The sequence below is a fragment of the Amphiura filiformis genome, chromosome 3, assembly GCF_039555335.1.
Source record: "Amphiura filiformis chromosome 3, Afil_fr2py, whole genome shotgun sequence".
Classification (NCBI taxonomy): Eukaryota; Metazoa; Echinodermata; class Ophiuroidea; order Amphilepidida; family Amphiuridae; genus Amphiura; species Amphiura filiformis.
Window position 1 is genome coordinate 60,283,548 of NC_092630.1, and position 18,831 is coordinate 60,302,378.

The 18,831-nt window shown below is 43.6% G+C and overlaps 1 protein-coding gene across 2 annotated transcripts in view; it reads right to left on the reverse strand.

Moving 5' to 3' along the window:
* LOC140148866 (uncharacterized) overlaps positions 1-18,831 on the reverse strand; it is a 180,775-nt gene that overhangs the window by 114,290 nt on the left and 47,654 nt on the right. For both annotated transcript variants that reach the window (XM_072170952.1, XM_072170953.1), the window contains exons 4-5: positions 5,371-5,464; positions 4,547-4,626 (exon numbers count right to left, since the gene is read on the reverse strand). In XM_072170952.1, coding sequence (XP_072027053.1) covers positions 4,547-4,626; positions 5,371-5,464 — 174 coding nt within the window. The remainder of the gene's footprint in view (positions 1-4,546; positions 4,627-5,370; positions 5,465-18,831) is intronic.

Consider the following 18,831-nt stretch of genomic DNA (forward strand, 5'->3'; position numbering starts at 1 on the left):
ACACAAAGACAACTCATCAATTAAGAATTACCACACTCGCCCATCACTGCTAAAACTAGTACTGCAAGTTTAAAACTGGGCTGGTTAAACAACCTTTCTGATAATCCGTACTATTATTTTCTACAACACACATCGTCATGTCAACAAAAGATAAGCTAATAGTACTTGGCACACACAATACTCGCTCAAAATCCACTATTTTTTATTTGATTTCTATCTTTGGTCAATTCCAAAAAGAGACGTAATCTGGGTTAAGAACCGAGGCGAGGAGGCTCCCTCATTTCTTATTCATTCAAGAGAAGTGTAGCAACATCTTTACATCAGACCACTTATGGGTCCTAGGGAATAGGGCCACATTTAAGCTTACTTCCTCTGCCTACTTCACATCTCCACAGACCTCTTCAACTATTTTTTTAACCCAGAAAAATATCAACATTTCAGAGATGGCCAAGTGTTAAATAATATTGGCCATCACTATAAAAATTGTTTGAATACACTTATCAAGCCACTGGTGCAGACATCACTAGTATAACAAACGGCTATCGGTCCCTATCGGTCAGGAGAGTAAAGTTCTCTAACCCTATAAAGATGTTTTCTTCATTCATAGAACATAATAATTTGTGTCTACCGGAGAGAACATATTAAAAGAGAGATAACACTCCAATCGCAAAACTGAGGACAGTGCCACATCACTACCGAGCTTGACATGCGCAGACAAAATATGATCTTCTATGGTAGTAAGTTATGATGTGACGCAAGGCCACAAAAAGCCCATATTAGGTTTTGTGGACAGACCTGTTCTTTTAGATGCTACAATAAGGTGATCTGAGATTAGAGGGTACCTGACCGGTGACAAAGAAGTCACAAACGAGAATTATGAGGTGAATCCGGATCGGTATAGGCATTTACAACGGAGGATTGACAGCCTGAGTCTACTTCTTCCATACATAGACTGACCTTTATGTGTTGGGTACAAAATCCTTTTTGCTCCTAGTGCCTCCACAGTGTTGTCTTGACCTATCATGGATGACAACATACTTTCATCTTGAAAAGGGGAGTTTACCTATATGGAAGAGTCAGACCACACTCTTAACTCTAGTGGGATATGGTAGGGGCCGTATTTGTTAACTTTTAGCCATTTAACTGCAGTGTACTTCTTTATATTAATACATTGATAATAAATTTCGGATTTATATAGCGCCTTTTTTCCAGATCTTGTAGGATTCAAAGCGCTGTAATTTAGCTGCTATGGTGAATCATCACAAGCAGATCGCATCAACTAAGCCAGTTGCAGCCGTACCTGGTGCAGACCTATCCGCACTTACAACATTGTAACATCCACCAATTTTCTGTGCACCTCCCAAAATTCCATTGGGTGAAGGAAGCTTTTGATAACCAAACAACTAATCACAGATTTTTAGAAAGCAGGAGGAAACCAAAGATCCCGGAAAAAGCCTGAGAGAGCGAGCATGGAATCGGGATAAACCAAAAGCACATACAGTCCGTATGGGCACGGCCGGAGCTTGAACCCGGGACCTCGGTGGTTCAAGGCGAGGGAACTACTATTGCGCCAACTAGCTCTCCCAAAATCGCTGATATAATAGGAAATGACTAGTCAAGGAAGCAATTTATCATATATATATTTACTAATGAGGTTTTGTTTTTGAGTTTAAGCTGAAAATATACCACAAAAGAAGGTTTGAGCATTTCCCCCTCCCGAAAAAGGTCGATGCACATAGGGCAGAAATGACACCCTTTTACAGAAGTTAGAACCCATACCTTTCTTCTTGAATGTCATTTTTTACCTAACCCTAAAGCCCTAATGGCTTTTTGGTGACTGGAAGGGAAAGAAGGAAGAAGTTGTTTGCTCTGGGTGGGATTTGAACCTGTGCCCCCTAGCATGCCAAGCACTAGTTCGGCTACACTTAGCCACGGGTCTTTCACTGATCGGGCCAATAAAAGCTTGCCTATATATATCTTATAGGGTGATTGCATCATCACATCATGTGAGATGCATGCTCCTGCAGTGCATATATCAAGTAGTATTTTGTTTGTTTGTTTATTTTTTATTTGGCAAAATTGACAACAGTACAGAAAAAAAGAACCAATCAAGCATCGGCACACAACCAAGTCAATGAGCCAGAATAACCCGTAAAGTTGGCTAAATATGCCAACTTATTTCCAATGAGGTCCATAAATGATAATGTGCCTGCATAAAGATACTCAGGCGTGTTAGGGTTAATATTTGAGTGTAAACAGAGCTAGGTCATGCTCCCATCCAACTAGACCCAGAAGCACAGCTTCTTTGAAGACACCAGTAACATCTATGATTGGATTGAAGATCAATCTTTCATATCTCCTTATATGCATCTATGTAATCAATCAAATGCCACGGACCAAGGAATAATTGTTATATCCCCAAGATGAAATCCTACGCCCTACTTCTTGTAGTGAGCCAACATGCCTTTTTCACTAATGGTAATGGCAATTGAAAAATAACACATAAAAGTAGGTAATGGTGTATCCACTACACAATGTTCAAATCACACCAAGAATCTAAAGAAGATATAAGAGGATCCCTAGAATATACAACATAGAGATTTGAGCCATATAAAACCAACTTTGAATGAACAAGAAAAAGGATGACGGGAGGATATTAAAGTTAACTAGGCAACTCGGCCCTGATTTGGTAAAATGATCTAACTTGAAATTTGGACATTTTGAGATAAATCCATATCTTGGGTAATGCGAGGGCGCTCTTTCCATTGGTGACATCCTCAAATCACCACCATGCCACCAAATAATGAGATTTTTATATTTTCTAAGACATTAGATCTGTTTAAAAATTTATTTTATTCAAAAGAAAAACGTCAAGTGTTCAAACTTAAAAGCTCTTTTTCTCGAAACAGCGATTTTAATTTCAAGTTAAATCATTTTACCAAATCAGGGCCGAACTATCAACCTACAAATGAGTTCAGAAAACTCAAATACAGGACAAGTTGCAACTTAATTAAAAGAGTAGACAAAATGTAACTGCACAGTGTACACCCCTATCCTAACAATGTGTTATTCTGTATGAGTTCTTCATGCATGATCAAAGTAAAAATAGAAAAAGGTGAGATAAGTGCACATTATTTCTAACTTGAATTCTGTAATGAAATGTTCATCTTTTCTATTCCTCCTTTAAAGTCTACTGGGTTCACTTTGCCTATACAAAAGGTAACATGTTACACTTCGTAGTAGAAAGGATGCCTATACAAAAGGTAACATGTTACACTTCGTAGTAGAAAGGATAACTTAAGATGAAACCTTGATACTGCTCACAACATGTAGATGCAGGCTTTTTGCAGTCTCCGCACATCCAAACGTATCATCAAAAACCTCTCAATGTAGCCTTTTGGCCTTATTTCTTCCATCCCGAGTGTCTCAGGATTCTCTTACCATCATAGCACAGGGTACTGTTCACCTTCTCTATGGACCACAATGGCCTCATCCCAATGGCATAGTTCAACAACCTCAATTAAACAATCATAGTGCAAAATTTGACCTCAAGTTTCAGTTTAATTTTTTGTACCCAAATTGTCAAAGGATGAATGTGCAAATGTATTGGGGTTAAAGAACTGTGCCATGATAGATGAGCATCTTGTGGATCCTAGAGCTTGTTGATACGGTAAGTTGCATCTCCACTGATGAGGAAACTTGAGTGTAAACAACATACAACATTATGCAGCAGAGAGGATGCATGCCATTAAGCTTTGAAACATTAATACCACACACGCTAGATGCAAACCTAGGCAGTCTAGACACTAAAAAAAATGGGGGGAAAAATTCAAAAAGTAGCCCCTGGACAAATTTCACAGAGTTATGATGCACCTTATGCATCTGAATCTATCAAATGCTCACAAAAACCCACAGTAAGTGCAAAGACGAGCAGCCTGGGGAAGGATGTGGGCACTTGTAATACATCACACCTCTCTGCGTTCATAATTTATCATTTTGGCAGATATCACACATGTGACATGATCTGATCCACTCAAGACAATGGTAGACATTTTGAAATTTTCAGTTTTATCATGGTGAACTTGCAAGATAATCAAGTATGTTATGTCTGAAATTCTTACATCACCAGCATACTTGGTTGCAGCACTATAAGCTTTTTACAATGCCAAATATTTCATTGTTTTTGCTCCTGAATTGGGTTAATCCATTTAAAATTCACACTCCCCCTGTGGAAGATTTTGGAATTATCTTCCACAAGGGGAGTATGAATTTCAAATGGAATTAGCACATTAACCAACTCATTTTTAAACTCATACTGGAATACTACGGTTGAATCTTTTTCAGAGGGTGTATGAAATTCAAATGGAGCTGCCTAATGTGATCATTCCATTTGAAATCCATACTCCCCAATATGGAAGATTCCAAAATCTTCCACAGGGGTAGTGTGGGTTTTAAATGGAATAGCCTATTTAACCAGTATTTCACAATTGCCTCTTTCGGGCTGCTTTGATCAGATCACGGTCACATAATGTAGTTGTATACTTACCACTGCATCTGGATGATCATGAGATAATATTAAAAATCCTATTGTAGCTGGTATAAGGCCTATATGTGGATCCGATAATCCTGCAAATTACAAAAATAATGCTCATCTTTGTTATTATTATCACTGGTGATACATGTTGATCATTTGTAGAAATAACTTTAACATGGAATGATAAAAAGAGGAAAAACCAAGATAATATTTAACGACATCAACAACTAAACCATTGCAATTTATACAATTTACACAATTTATGCAATTATTCACTTTCAAAACTGCATTGGACCTAACGTGGATAAAAGGGTACAAGGTTGCAACCAGAAAGATCTTACTTTTAATGGAAAATATTGACAAATCTAAAAAAGGTCCGAATTATAAAGAAAATTAAGGGGAACACTTTCTCATGTAAAACCATTCAAATTAGCCAGAAAATGATAATTTCACTTTTTGCATATAAGTAAATTTAAGTTCACTTCTTGAATGCAGGGAAAAGCTTCACTTTATGAAAATTCAGCACCCCAACCACAGCAACAAATCCTGGCTACACCCCTGGTTGTACAATTTCTTGATGCCAATGTGTACTTGATGCTGCTGAAATCATTTGAATCATCTTCATCTGAAAATGATTCATCATAAGATAAATTTTCGGAAATATACAGTATATTTTTTTAAAGGTTTTTTTGAACAGTTTCCCACAGTAATAAATTTTCATAGTAATAAAAAACATACATTTTATTTTTTATATTTTTTTATATTCAAATATATTCAAGTCCTATGTTTTATTTTGTTTGTTTGTTTATTTGTTTTAACTGTCATACTAAACTTACTGCTTTCAAATTCACTAGTATCTGGACGGTTGCCTACTTGAGGCATAGCTTGGGCAGAAAACACCAACTCTCCTGGTTTCCATCCTTGACTATCCTGCAATGATGAAAAGAAAGCAAAAAAGAAACTTTATAAACAACAAAAAGTTGCAGCACACCTCGCAAGACAATTATTATCTCCTTGCATCCTCTAAGGAGGAGACAATTATAATCCTGTCTCCTTGCATCCTCCAAGGAGGAGGAGGAGTTGAAACTGCAGGTCTTATGTAATCCAGCTTATCTCTACTTTGAAACAAGGTTTTTTTTCATGAAGTCATAATGTGTGACTTGAGATAAAATGATACCACTGACACAACTGATATTCAGTGACTTGACCCATTGAATGTGTACAGTGCTGTGAGTGACTTGAGTGACTTGCCTTGAGCTTAAACTGATGGACTGACTTGACATGAATTTTGGTGACTTGTTACAACCCTAACAAAATATTGTTAGTATTGTTAGAGGGAAATGAGAAAGAGCCACATGAATAAATGTTTTCAAGTCGATCTGCAATGAGACAGACAAGTAGGGAGGGGGAGATTTTGTGACCAACTCTATAGAGCATATTCTAACCTAGGGCAGGCAACACCACTGGCCCGGGCTTTATAATTAACCATAATGCTAAAAGTTATTTTTTGGCTATAGGAAAGGAAAGAAGGAACAAAAAGGAGAGAAGATGAATAAAGAAGTTGGAAGTTCCCCCCCCACTTTCCACTCCATGACTCCTTGCGTGCCAAGCACTCCATCGGTAACTGGTATAGCCACAGGTGTTTCACTGGCCTGGCAATGAAACCATGCATATATACGAGGATTAGGGGTCCCGCGACCAAGAGATACAAAGACCAAGAGTTATCCCATTTTTCTTGTGGAAGGCCAATTTAGTAGAAAAGCAAACAAAATTATGGCCCTGGATTTTCATCTATTGCTAGGGGTACAGGCCAGCTCTCAGCAGCCCTAGCTGTAAGTCGGCATAGTTCAAAGTTCTATGCTTTCCTCCTTTAAAGGGGCAATTCATGATCCACAGCCTCATCCCCCACCTTTCTCAAAAAAAAGTTCTATACAACAGAAAAGCTACATAACGTTATTGTAAAATTTCTTGCAGATTAATTCGCTTGGCAAAGATATCAAATTTGTATTTACGATCAAATTACAAAGAACAAATTACAACACAGGGGCAGTGTAACACACAAAAATCATGCATAAACTCGCAAATGCAAAATTGGAATAAACTGCAATTCTGGGAATATGCATTTTGCGTGGATATCTACTGAAAAATGTCATAAAAAACAGGATGCTGGAATCTCAAAATACTCCTTTAACTGATCCACTTTTAACAACTTTCCTAAATCTACAATCATGCCAAGCACGTTCTGGCATAAAATTATTTGTTGCCAAATGGTACCAATCACAAGGGCCTACCTTGCATCTTGCCTGCATATTCATGGAATGAACCATGGGGTTAAATTTCCTGTTTATCGTCGGCTAAAATGGCATACCAACACTTTTTAACAGTATCCCAACTCATTTCAAATGTGAAGATTTGATTTCAGAAACTCCCATTCAGCATCACATAATATCCAGAGGTATATTTTACAATTTGTAGGCAATTCATGATAATTTCCTCAGCTATTTTGAACAGTATTTACATCGTTTTGAGCGGGCAAAATACTGAAGTTTCATCTAAAGTTACGTGTTGAATTATGCATGCAGCAAACCATCATTTCCATGCATGTAACCTGTACTTTCATCCGTTTTTAGCCAGGTATGTAAATGACAGAAAAGCAAGGATAGCTGAAGTGCAAATTCACTCTTTATTTTTAGACATCGATCTAACTTATAAACTTATCTCCCAAGGTTTTATGTTAACTCATTTTAGGACAATGTGATCAAGCAAAATGAGTCGCCATAAGGGCCTACTTCCGACTATGTGACCCATGATGGAGCAAGTGCCTTCACCAGAGAAAAGGAATTGCAAAAAATGGTGACTGATGTTTTTACTTTCTTGCTTTAATAATTCGAGTGGTGTCCTCTAACTGTGATGGCTTTCCACAACTTCCTGTCCTCCATTGCTGCCTTGAAGTCTGCTGCCTCCAGTCCAGTGTCATCTTCCAGAATGTCAATGTAGGTCAGAGCAGGTCTTCCAGGTTTCTGCCTCCCATGCTTGGGTATCCAATGAACCATTTTTGATGCGGGCTCCTCACTTCTGGAACAGTGGCCAGCAAACCGGGTTCTTCTTTCCCTGATCTTGTGGCTTATTTTGGGAAGATCTCCATATAGGTCTGCATTTGACATTCCTTCCAATGCACATTCAGAACAGTTCTTAGCATACGGGTGTAAACGCCCATCCAGACCCTTTGCAAGTTTAGGGTGATGGTCCATGCTTCAGCATCCATAAAGCAGCACCGACTCCACTGTTGCAGCAAAGATTCAAAGTTTGAAACTCCTGGTAAGAGTTGCCCTCCAGATTTTCACAAAGCCAAAAAGCACCTTTTCTATGCATTGGGCTTTCGCAAAGAAAGTTTCCTATTTATAATTTAAACTTTTGTGACCGTTTGTATGTTTGAAGTTGCAAAACTAACAATAGGGCATGCTGTTTTTCACTGCATTCTGAAAGTTCAATCAATCATCACAAAATATCGTACACAAATTGTCTTTAGGGTGTCATCAGATGCTAGTAAAGCTCATTAGCTAAGCAAGCTTGAACTGTGCATGCCCAAACTGACAGCGCAGTCAGAAAGATCAAAGGTCTTCCATTTTGGATTTCGTGAATTCATAGGCCATCCTAGTTTGCAGATCTAAAGAAATTCCACAGAATTTCTTGTAATCCCTTTGTATTTATGATGACTCAACTTTTGAGTAACTTTCTAACAAAAAGTATTACAAACATAGTGTTTTCAGTCAAATCAAACTTTAAAATTCCTAATATTAGGAAAAAAAAATTGGATTTGCATCAACATCAGACTCATTGTTTGCTTGATCCCATCACAGTATCAAGATTCTAAACTTGTATGACCCTTTGGATACCTGTGAACTTTTCCGCAGACTGAAATGATCACTTTGGAACAAGTTTCAGGTGAAAAAAAATACATACTTAAATCCTATCATTTCAACTTAGATTACAATGAGTGATCTAAACCTGTTTTTCATCTAAGCGGCTGTCCAATCGTTATGAGCCCAGGGTGAGTAGGGCACAAGATTTCCAAATAGCATGCCAAAATTGCTCCACACCCCTCCATGTGCACAAAAAAATCCATTCTCCCCGTGCCAAATGTTGGGGAAGCCAATTTTCAAACCTTAAATGGTCTATATTTATATACATTTGATTGCAAAATTGAGCCCCCCCATTCGTTTGCAAAATTGAGAAAATCCCATAGGAAAATTGCCAAAAAACTGCTTGTGCCACCCCAATCAGACCCGGTGCCCCCCAATCATGGTCAGTGCCCCCCCCCCAATCGGATGACCCACGCTACGCCGCTGTTGGCACAACATTTGCATACTGCTTTCCTGCACCTATTTAGAGAGTATATATCGAAAAGATAAGCCAAAGTTTCTTTCCCCCGCTTTTAAGCTTGCCTAAACTTTCTCCCCATTCCCAATTTTCCCCTCCTGTGTGGAGTCGTAATTACTGCACATCCCCAACTTGAAAGCTTTCTTCAATTGCAATATCTACTCTAGATTTTTTTATTCCTTGGGTGCAATAACAACAAAATTTTCAATTAGAAGATATATTAAAGTGAAGAAGAATGTATCTGTTTTGACTATCCACTTCATTGTTGTGGCTACTGGCTGTGTCTGCATCAAACAGTACTTCTAATAAAAATTCAGACCAGCAGTCCAGCACTTGTATAATACATACCGTAGTGCAGCAGACAGTAGGCAATACTTCAGCCAGCTTATTTGGCACAGCTTTGTTAGTTTACCTCATGTTTTTATAGAAATTCTTTTATTGACAAGACATTCATTTGCAGGCCTGTAGCCAGGAAGGTTGCTGGAGTGCGATGCACCCTCATAAATCCGCAAAAGGTCTGCTTTGTAAAAAATAGCACAACTAGGCGAAAAATGTAAAAACTTTAGCTAAATATACCTCATATATAAACATTCTGTGAAATTTGTGTAGAAAGGGTCATTTGGCCAGAATGAAGATTTCTCTATAAAACGTCAGCACTTAGTGCCCCCAACCCCTCCCCATGAAAAATCCTAGCTATGGGCCTGTTTATTTGTGATGAACTTACAAATATGATTGTGAATAATTCATTATTTGGTATTCTGCAAACCTTAAAGTATGCACAGACAAGTACTCTCCTGAAGCAATTTCCGGTTCCACTGTGACCATGATTAAAAAGGCATCAATTAAAAATCGCCTTTCGACCATTTTAAGCTAAGGAGTTTAATAAAATGCTAAATACAAGCTATCAAAAATACACAAGATTATAGCAGCTAATTGTTACCATTATGATAGTCTGCTTGAAACTGAGAAAACAAATGTTTTGAGAATCTATTCAAATGTGTCACAGTCGCAAGAAAGCAATTTGATTTTTCCTTTTTTTTTTAAATTTAACATTATTATTATTTTATTTTTACCAATATTATTTTAAAGTTGATTCAATAATAAAAGCACATAATTTTCAATGGCTCTATCTTGTAATCTGCCAATTCCTAGTAACATAAAAATCAAATTATATTCCTAACTTTGCATATACACAATCAAAGCTTTCCACCAACTTATTTTTTGTAAGTGCCGATGCAATATCTCTGCTCGAAGGTTTATCCAATTATTTTAAAATACAGGCAAACATATTTTCATTGCTTCTATCTTGTAATCTGCCATCTCCTTGTAACATATATACAACCAAATTATATTCCAAATTATGCATACACAATCAAAGCTTTCCACCAATTTGTTTTTGTTGGTTTTTGTTAGTGCCGATGCATCTCTTGCAATATCTATGCTGGAAGGCTTATCTAATTATAACCAATCATAGTTTAGGTTCCAGGGTCCTCTACATGTATATAATACAGTGACCTTTTACTAATGAATTTTCGCTTATTTAAAGCCTACTTACTGCTAACGAGTTTCAATTTGTAAATAAAGCCAAGATCCGGTAAGATCCGTTGTAGAATAATAAGACTGTGTAAAAAAATATCTCAACTTTTCACGCTACTTGAAAAATGTTAATTGTCTGTTTTTGATTGATCGTTGTGATTTCTGCGCTTCCTGATATGGGATGATTCTCTCTAAGTAAATATAATTACACATAGAGGCCATAGCACTAAATCATTATACCGCTCAATTAGTTTTGGAGGCTCGCAATACTAGTAGAAGATAAATGCATATAACTCTTCTTACTGTATTTGCTTTGCTAGTGTAAGCTGAATCAATCTTTAGGTTCTATTAATTATAATAATAATAGTGAGCTTAAAATGAGAACACGGTATAATTTTTAGACAGGGTGGCATTTTCAGAGTTTCAGATATTTGACAGCCCCTCCTCCTCCTAATGTTCTTCACTAGGTTTGGTCTTTTATTAAGGGAATTGTCCAATACACTGTTTTTACATTCATCTGTGTGTGTGTGTGTGTCTATATTCGCTGATATTATAAGGCCCAAGGGGTGGCTTTACAGGGGGCTGCAACCAGGCTCCCTTATGGTTTGCAAAAATAAGAAGTACGGCAAACAATTTTTGTTGATGCCTAAATTAATGTTCTAATCAAAAATAATATTGTCTGCAGGGTCAGTAGTAAGCGGGCGGCCGGGATGCCATGGTCGCCCCACTTTGAGTTATTTTTTTCTTTATATCTTTATTTCAATTTCGGCATATATTTGTAATTTGGCCGCCCCACATTTATGATGGCCACCCCACATTTTTCCACCTTGCTACAGCCCTGATTGTCTGTATAAGGATAAGACTGCCTCTACTCTGAGAAAATTGCTGTGATTGTAAGTAAATAAATAATTCATATTTTGATATTCTTTGTCAAGCTGTTGACATCTTTTATCTGAATTTTATCGGCTTTTGTCACATTGTCAATCCTAAAAACCAGCCGCTTCATGGGGCATAACTTTATCGTTGCTTGTCCACCCTCCTCCATCATTCGAAATTCCTGGTGGCACCCCTACATGGCCCAACCATGAATTCTATGTCAAACAAATTTGTTGTACTTTTATGTTCATCATAAATTACAGTTGTACTGTGTTCATTATATCAGCCTTAAATGGTGTTGTCTACATCAGCCCATGGATACACGTACACACAGACACATTTAAATCAATTATCTAATTCAAGTTCACCTACTACATTAACACGCTGAAACCCAAGACGAACGCTTTATGCGATCAGTCATACACTTTTGTCTCCATTACGCAGTTCCTCACTATATCTATATGCCTTGGTGTAAACGTAGCAAATAAACTTGGCAACCTCATTCCCTAATACAAATGTACCCCTGTAGTCCCTATTCTATTCGATGTTCACTTAAAACCACTGAATCTACATAGACAGGAACTTTCTCTCGTACATTTGTAGTAGTAAATAGGACATTAATATTGTGCAACCGAGTCTCTTGCTATCATGGTCTCTATAGATGCGATATATATACTGCTGCTATGCTATACTGAGCAATGGTTGTTCACTTGGGGTTGAACACACAGGCCCCAAGCACCACCATTAACGTGATATCATTCCCCGACTCATTACCTGCAAGTTTTATCGTGCTCTTTCAATGTTGTTTTGCATGTAGTGACTGCTTTGCATTAAAGTTTATGCTCCAGATAGCCTGTGGCTTTTGCATTAGCTTATAAAAATGTTGGAGCTTGTTGTCGTTGATGGTTGCTAGTGGCTGGATAATGTCCTTAGACATTAAAGAATATTGTTCGGTTGATTTGTGTCTCGTACGTACACACTCGTCTGTGATTTTATTTCCTTTCCGAATCCTCTTCCACTTCGCGCTCCTCGTCATTTTCCTCTCTGTTTGGTACACTGCGTTTCCCCCATACTTTTTTCTTTTTTCTTTAAAGCTGAGCCAATTGAAGCAACATTATTTATCTAAGCCATGGTAGTGAATCATATTTTTGACTCACTTCATTTATACCACATTGTTATGTTCTGAATCAGTGGTAGGGGCAGGGGGCAGCGGGCATGAGTTCCCCCTACCAGACCATGTTTACCAGGCAGGCCAGCTCAAACAGGTAGCCTAGATATTTGATAATGCAAAATTGCAATTTTTCACATGCACAACTGCCCCAGTTATTAAACTCATATTTGGCATAGCAACAGTTCAAAAGACTTTTAATACAGTCAATTTTAATTGTTTGCCAAGTATTATACACCACTGAACATGTGTTATGGTGACTTTTAGGGGGTAAAGGCAAAAGGAAAGGGCAATTGAAGCAACATTATTTATCTAAGCCATGGTAGTGAATCATATTTTTGACTCACTTCATTTATACCACATTGTTATGTTCTGAATCAGTGGTAGGGGCAGGGGGCAGCGGGCATGAGTTCCCCCTACCAGACCATGTTTACCAGGCAGGCCAGCTCAAACAGGTAGCCTAGATATTTGATAATGCAAAATAGTCCCAAACAAAAATGTTTGGTAGACTCATAACCGGTGCGATCTTACCTTTCCGATGTTGATTAAGATACTTCTTGCATCGATCCCGAGATGCGGAAAAACCAATAGTCATTTTGTCCCACATAAATGAATAAATAACAAAACCCCCGATCCCCGGTGGACTCACCCAAAAGGTGACGTCACACCATATGATCGCCCTTATCCGACTTGGGATCCCCTACTCGGACCAAACTTGTAGGGGTGGCGGGTCCGGGATAATCAACATCGGAAAGGTAAGATCGCACGGTTATGAGTCTACCAAACATTTTTGTTTGGGACTAGACTCAGTACACCGGTCGATCTTACCGCTTCCGATGTTGATTAAGATACTTCTTGCATCAACATCTGAAAGATCGATCTAGCAAGTAACCGACGGATGGAGGTACAAGATTGGTCAGCATCTGATCAGGGATCGGGAGCGGGTAACGATGGTTTTCGCGAGGTCAGAAATATTTTCCCCCAACGGTCGGGAAAACAAGAAAGACCACGCGATCACAGACATAAACCTCCTTACTTAATAAGTTTGGTGGTTAAGAATAGCGACACTGGTTCTTACCATGCTGAGTATTCTGTATAGTCTGAAAACCTGGTACCCGTACACCACCGTATTATGATCGCCAACAATGTCCCGGTAAACCTCCGCCCGCCTCTGATTACTAACGTAAACGGAAGTATCGTAGAGAAGGGCGAAGGTGGCTTCCGGGACACCGCCTGCTAGATCTCCTCAAGGGACAACCGAACGGTATACCCAAGATGATGAGATAGCTCGTGTCGAGTGGGTCGTGGGACGCGAAACCTTCGCGATCCCCCGGACTCCACCAACACCTGGACCAGCCATTGCGACAGCGGCTGGACCGAAAGGCTCTGTAAGGGTGATGAATGCGGTCGTGAGTCCTCGCAAGGCTTGTGTTCGGAAGAAATAGTGCTGCAGCGCCTTATCGGACACCCCAGCCTATCTTTGGCTTCATCCGAACCTGGCCCAACCCTGGGGATTGGAGAGGGACGAATGTCGGTATGCACCGCGCCGTTCAGTAGTCACGAGAACAGAGCGCCAAACAGTGTCGCTCCAGTGTTTGTGAACACGGAAGCTAACCTCGAGACCGTGTGCAACTCAGCACCGCCGTCCCGAAGCCAACGCCAAACCGGAAAGCCATCTTGAGAGTTACGTATTTAAGCGTCGCTTTTGACGGAAGGTCAAAAGGGTGACCCTTAAAGTAATCTAAGACTGTGTTGGGATCCCTTAGGAGGATCACTTTCCTTTTGGTAGACACTCGTTGAACATACCGTCGGCGTAGACTAATAAGGTAACCATCGGTTATGATAGTCGACCCGCCTCAAACCTCGGTGAATGGAGAGGACAGCTGACTTATAGCTGGCCCCAGTGGCCCGCTGAAGTCTTGCTTGGAACTTTTCTGTCAGGAACTCCGGAACTAGCAGCACAGAGGCTCTAGCGGGAGAGCTATTTGTCTCATTGCACCAAGCGTAGTATGGAGCCAGACTCTGGCTATACGTACGGAGGGTAGACTTCCGTCTAGCCCCGGCGATGAGAAAAACAGCTTCTGATGAAAAGTATCCCTCCGCTGCGGGTTCCCTGGTAAGGGCCATGCAGCTACCTGCAGGTGCTCTAGTGCTAGACTGGGTACCTCCGCTCCGGGCATCCGGAGTAGGTCTGGTACTGGGAGTGCCAGCGGCCTTGCCGCTAGCAGAATGACAATGCAGTCTTCCCACCCGATCTTGGTCACCACCCTCATGAGTAGTGAGATCGGAGGACTGCATAAGCTGTCATCCTCCCCAGTCTATGGACAGAGCGTCCACGGTGAATGCTTGGGGGTCCGCGACCCTTGAGCAGTACACCGGCAGTGGATGATTGCGATGAGATGCGAACAGATCTTTCGAGGGGTGGTACATCCCTTGAAGATCGCCTGAGCGACCTCCATGAAGCAAGGGACCATTCTGCTGGTCCCGACACCCTTCCTCGTGACAGATTGTGCGCGAGGATGCTGGTGACGCCCGCGATGTGTATCGCTCTCATCGTAATCTGCCTGAACTTGCCCCACCCTATCAGGTGTCGTGCATGCAGGCTCAATCGTGGTGGCCCGGAGTCCCCTTGTCTGTTGGGGTAGGCTACCACGGTTGTGTTATCCGTCAGGACAACGGTATGTGATTCCACGATCACCTCCTCGTGAGCGAGGGAGGTTGATGTGAAACTCTGTCTCTATGGCCCCATAGGCCCGAGACGGAGTCTCCGTGGATGTGGACCCCGCAGCCCCGTTTGGACGCTATGGTCGTCACTACGTGACATACCGGGGGTGCAGGAAACCTGACACCCTGGGTCAAATTGGGCTGATGGGTCCACCACCAGAGTTCCTCTCGCGCGATCTCCGACAACGGAACCGCGAGGGATATTGGGTGACGACTGGGCCTGCAAGCAGGCTAGAAGGTGTAGTTGGGTAAGCCCTAACGTAGAAACGGCAGTACAGTACGAGGTCTACCATACTGGCCATTAGGCCTACCACCTTCATCCATGCCACAGCGGGTTTTGCCCGAGACTCGGCCAAGAGTCAGGCACACCGCACCATGCTCGTCACCCGCTCGGGGGAGAGCACCGCGAACCCCTCCGTGAGGGTGATCTGGGCCCCTACAAATAGTGGTGTCTGCGTCGGGACCACGCTGGACTTTTTTTGAGCTGATCAAAACAAATCCAGGGTCCCGCACCCTACTGACTATCAACCCCATGAGACCCGTAGTCTTCAGTGGAGTGCGTCCGTATATGAGCCAAACGTCCAGGTAGCAACTGATGTTGACACCCCTGTGCTTCAGGCACGCTGCCACCGCTCTGACCAAGAGGGTTAAGCACCCTGGGAGAGATGGACAGGACGGATGGCCGGTATCAAAACTGGTAATTTTGATCCTGTACCTAGAAGCGCAGATGCCTCCGATCTTGGGAAGCGATTGGCATATGCAGATAGGCGTCCGAGAGATCTAGCGATGCTGTTCCCATGCCCCTGATGGGGCAGGCTAGCACCGAGGCGAGAGTCCCCATTCTGAACCTCTTGGGCCTGAAGAACGTGTTCAACAGCCTGCGGTTCCGGATGGGGATCCCGTCGCCGGTCTTCCTTGGAGCCAATGGCTCCAAGATCACCCGTAGAACGGGGGTAGACCGACAATCGCCCGCTTCGTGAGAAGCTGCGTGAGCCCTGTCACTAGTGCCCGCCGCTGGGGGCCGTCTGGCGGCACTACTGTGGACCTCTGAAATGTGCAGATTTAATGTGGGGAGACTGGGTTGCCAGTCTGTAACCCCCACTCACCACTGACCATACCCAGGCGCTCAAAGAGATGGTTTCCCACCTCTGGGTGAAAGCCATAAGCGGTCGCCCACTGGGAGATCCCCTGTGGAAAAACCGCTGAGCCCCCAGGAATGCTCTGCCTAGCTTCCCTTGGAAGAGCGCTTGCTCTTCCTCGGGGCTTGCCAGCTGTTCCTGTGCTACCCTTGCGCCTCCCAGAAATGGGTGCTACAGAGGTAGTGGGCTCGGGTACTGTTGGTGGTGCACGGCCTGCTGAAGTCGGAGCTCCTACCCATGGTAAGGGCGGTTCCCGACTCCTTGAGAGTGCTCCCGGTGGGCGCTGCTTTGCACGGGCCCCCACCGTAGCGCGGGAGCATCCAAAGAGAAAAAGGACCCTGCCTTTCCATCGCGTTGAGCGATGGGAGTGGCAGGCCCCTCCCCCCCGGCGCTGAGTGGACGCCCTATGGGCTAGGCCCATGGAGCTCTCGTTGAGGCTAGCTGTTAGCACCGCTAATAGGCTCACCTCATGGAAGAGCTCAGATGTTGTCTGAGCGTGATACGCTTGACGACATCTGGGTCCCTCTCGGATCCCCTCAGGTAGGTCCCGTGGTCCTCCCGTTACACGCAGAGGAAGCGTGCAAGCACGCGGCGTCATAGCTCTACTGAGCTCGACAGCCCTACGATATCTACCCGTGAGGTTTGCCGGGAATGAGAGTGCAGGCGTCCCCTGTGAGGAAGCAGCAGCTGAGCATCCTACTGAAAGGATCCCCTGGTCCTCCTCCATGGACTCCCCATAGGGGTGTCCGGAGGAAGATCAGTGCTGTTGCTCCCCTCGCGGGGCAGCGGGGAAGGAGATTGTAGTGATGTCACTACCGGACTCAGCTTCCGACTCCTTTCCCTCGCCCACAGTATCCGTATCATGCTCCGATGATGACGGTAACTGAGGACGGGCATCTGAAAGCGGGTAAGAAGGCATAACCACTGTGTGGCTCGCCGACTACCTGCCAGCAGAAGAGGGAGTACTCCCGCAAGACCCTGAGGTATCCGCCATGGCACCACTGGGTCCGCATGCTCTCGCAGCCGTCGTCCCTAGCGCTAGCAGCACGGGCCTACCCTGATCAAGATCTGGGTTAGCCCCATGCCGGCTGGCCTGGTCAACAGCTGATGTTGGTACTGCATGGCCATCGCTAGGCGACACTTGCCACGGTGCTAGGCCGTGGAAGAAACACCCTGCGGCGGGTACCACGGGGCATACCCAGCCGGCAGCTGACCCTGAAAGGATCCGCCACCAGGGTAACCCCATGGTACTGCAGTACCAGCACCGCCTCCCCTTGTTGCCACAGAGACTGTGGCGACTAAGGCGGGTGCTGCGGTACCGGTGCGGTATCAGCGTGGGTACCCTTGAGGGTTCCCAACTGCGGACCGCTGTACCCTCGCCACACTGCGTTCCCTGTTTGGGGGATCAAGCTGTGTGCTGGCGTGGTACCGGCGCGGTACTAGCATGGGTACCCGTGAGGGTTCCCGGCTGTGTACCGCTGTATGCGTGGTTCCAGCGTGGGTGCCCGTGAGGGCTCCCGGCTGTGTACCACTGTACCCATGCCTCACTGCGTTCCCCGCAAGGGGATCAAGCCGTGTGTATGGGTACCCGCTATACCGGCTGTCCCTTGGCTGAGGGAGCTTGCCTAGTACCACGGGTAGCTGAGCGTGCATACCCCCGATCAATCACCTCGCCACCTGAATAGGCAGCGTCAATCAATGGAGCTATGCCCTGTTGATTTGACAGTGATCGATCAAGAGAGGGTAATTGACCCATTGACGATAATGGATCACCCACGCTCCGCTGGCTCTCGAGGACATAAGTGGGTTGTTGATCAGCTAGGCTGTTCAAGCTACTTACTGTACCCTCTAGAGCTTCGCCCAAGGTCGCTGTGTGTGGCGGACCACTCACGGCAGCTATGGGCGGGTGCATAGCGGCTACCACTGAAGTCAAGCCGTAGCTCGCCTTTGTAGCTGCCACGAATGCACCTGGGTCGCTGTCCCGTGAGAGACTGCGAGCCCAACCCCTGAATAATCGCCAGCCAGTCCCTGTGGACAGCCAGCAGCTATTCTAGGGCCCAGGGTATCACTCGGCGGTCCCGCCATGGAACGCTGCCGTGTGACAACCCCAGTTGGTTCTGCTAAGACTACACCCACAGCGTTAGCAGCGGTATCGTCTCTGCTGAACCCATGCATGCTAGGGTTCAACCCAGGCAAGCCCGGGTACTTTTTGCATGCTGCCCGTCGCTGGCTACTACTGTGGCTGTTTGAGCCCGTAGATATGCCTGCAACAGACGGGTGTCCTCCTGCTAAAAACCCGTGAGGATTTTTGGCTAGAGGACTGGTATCCTCCTGCTGCAAAACCCGCTAGGGTTTTCGCTGGTGGTTACCGCTCTGCTGCCTGCTACTTTGCTCCGGCGTATAGTCAGTGCTTTCGCTGGCTGCTGAGCCTTTGGACGCGCTTAGCAGTCCCCGAAGGAACCGCTTGCTTGTCC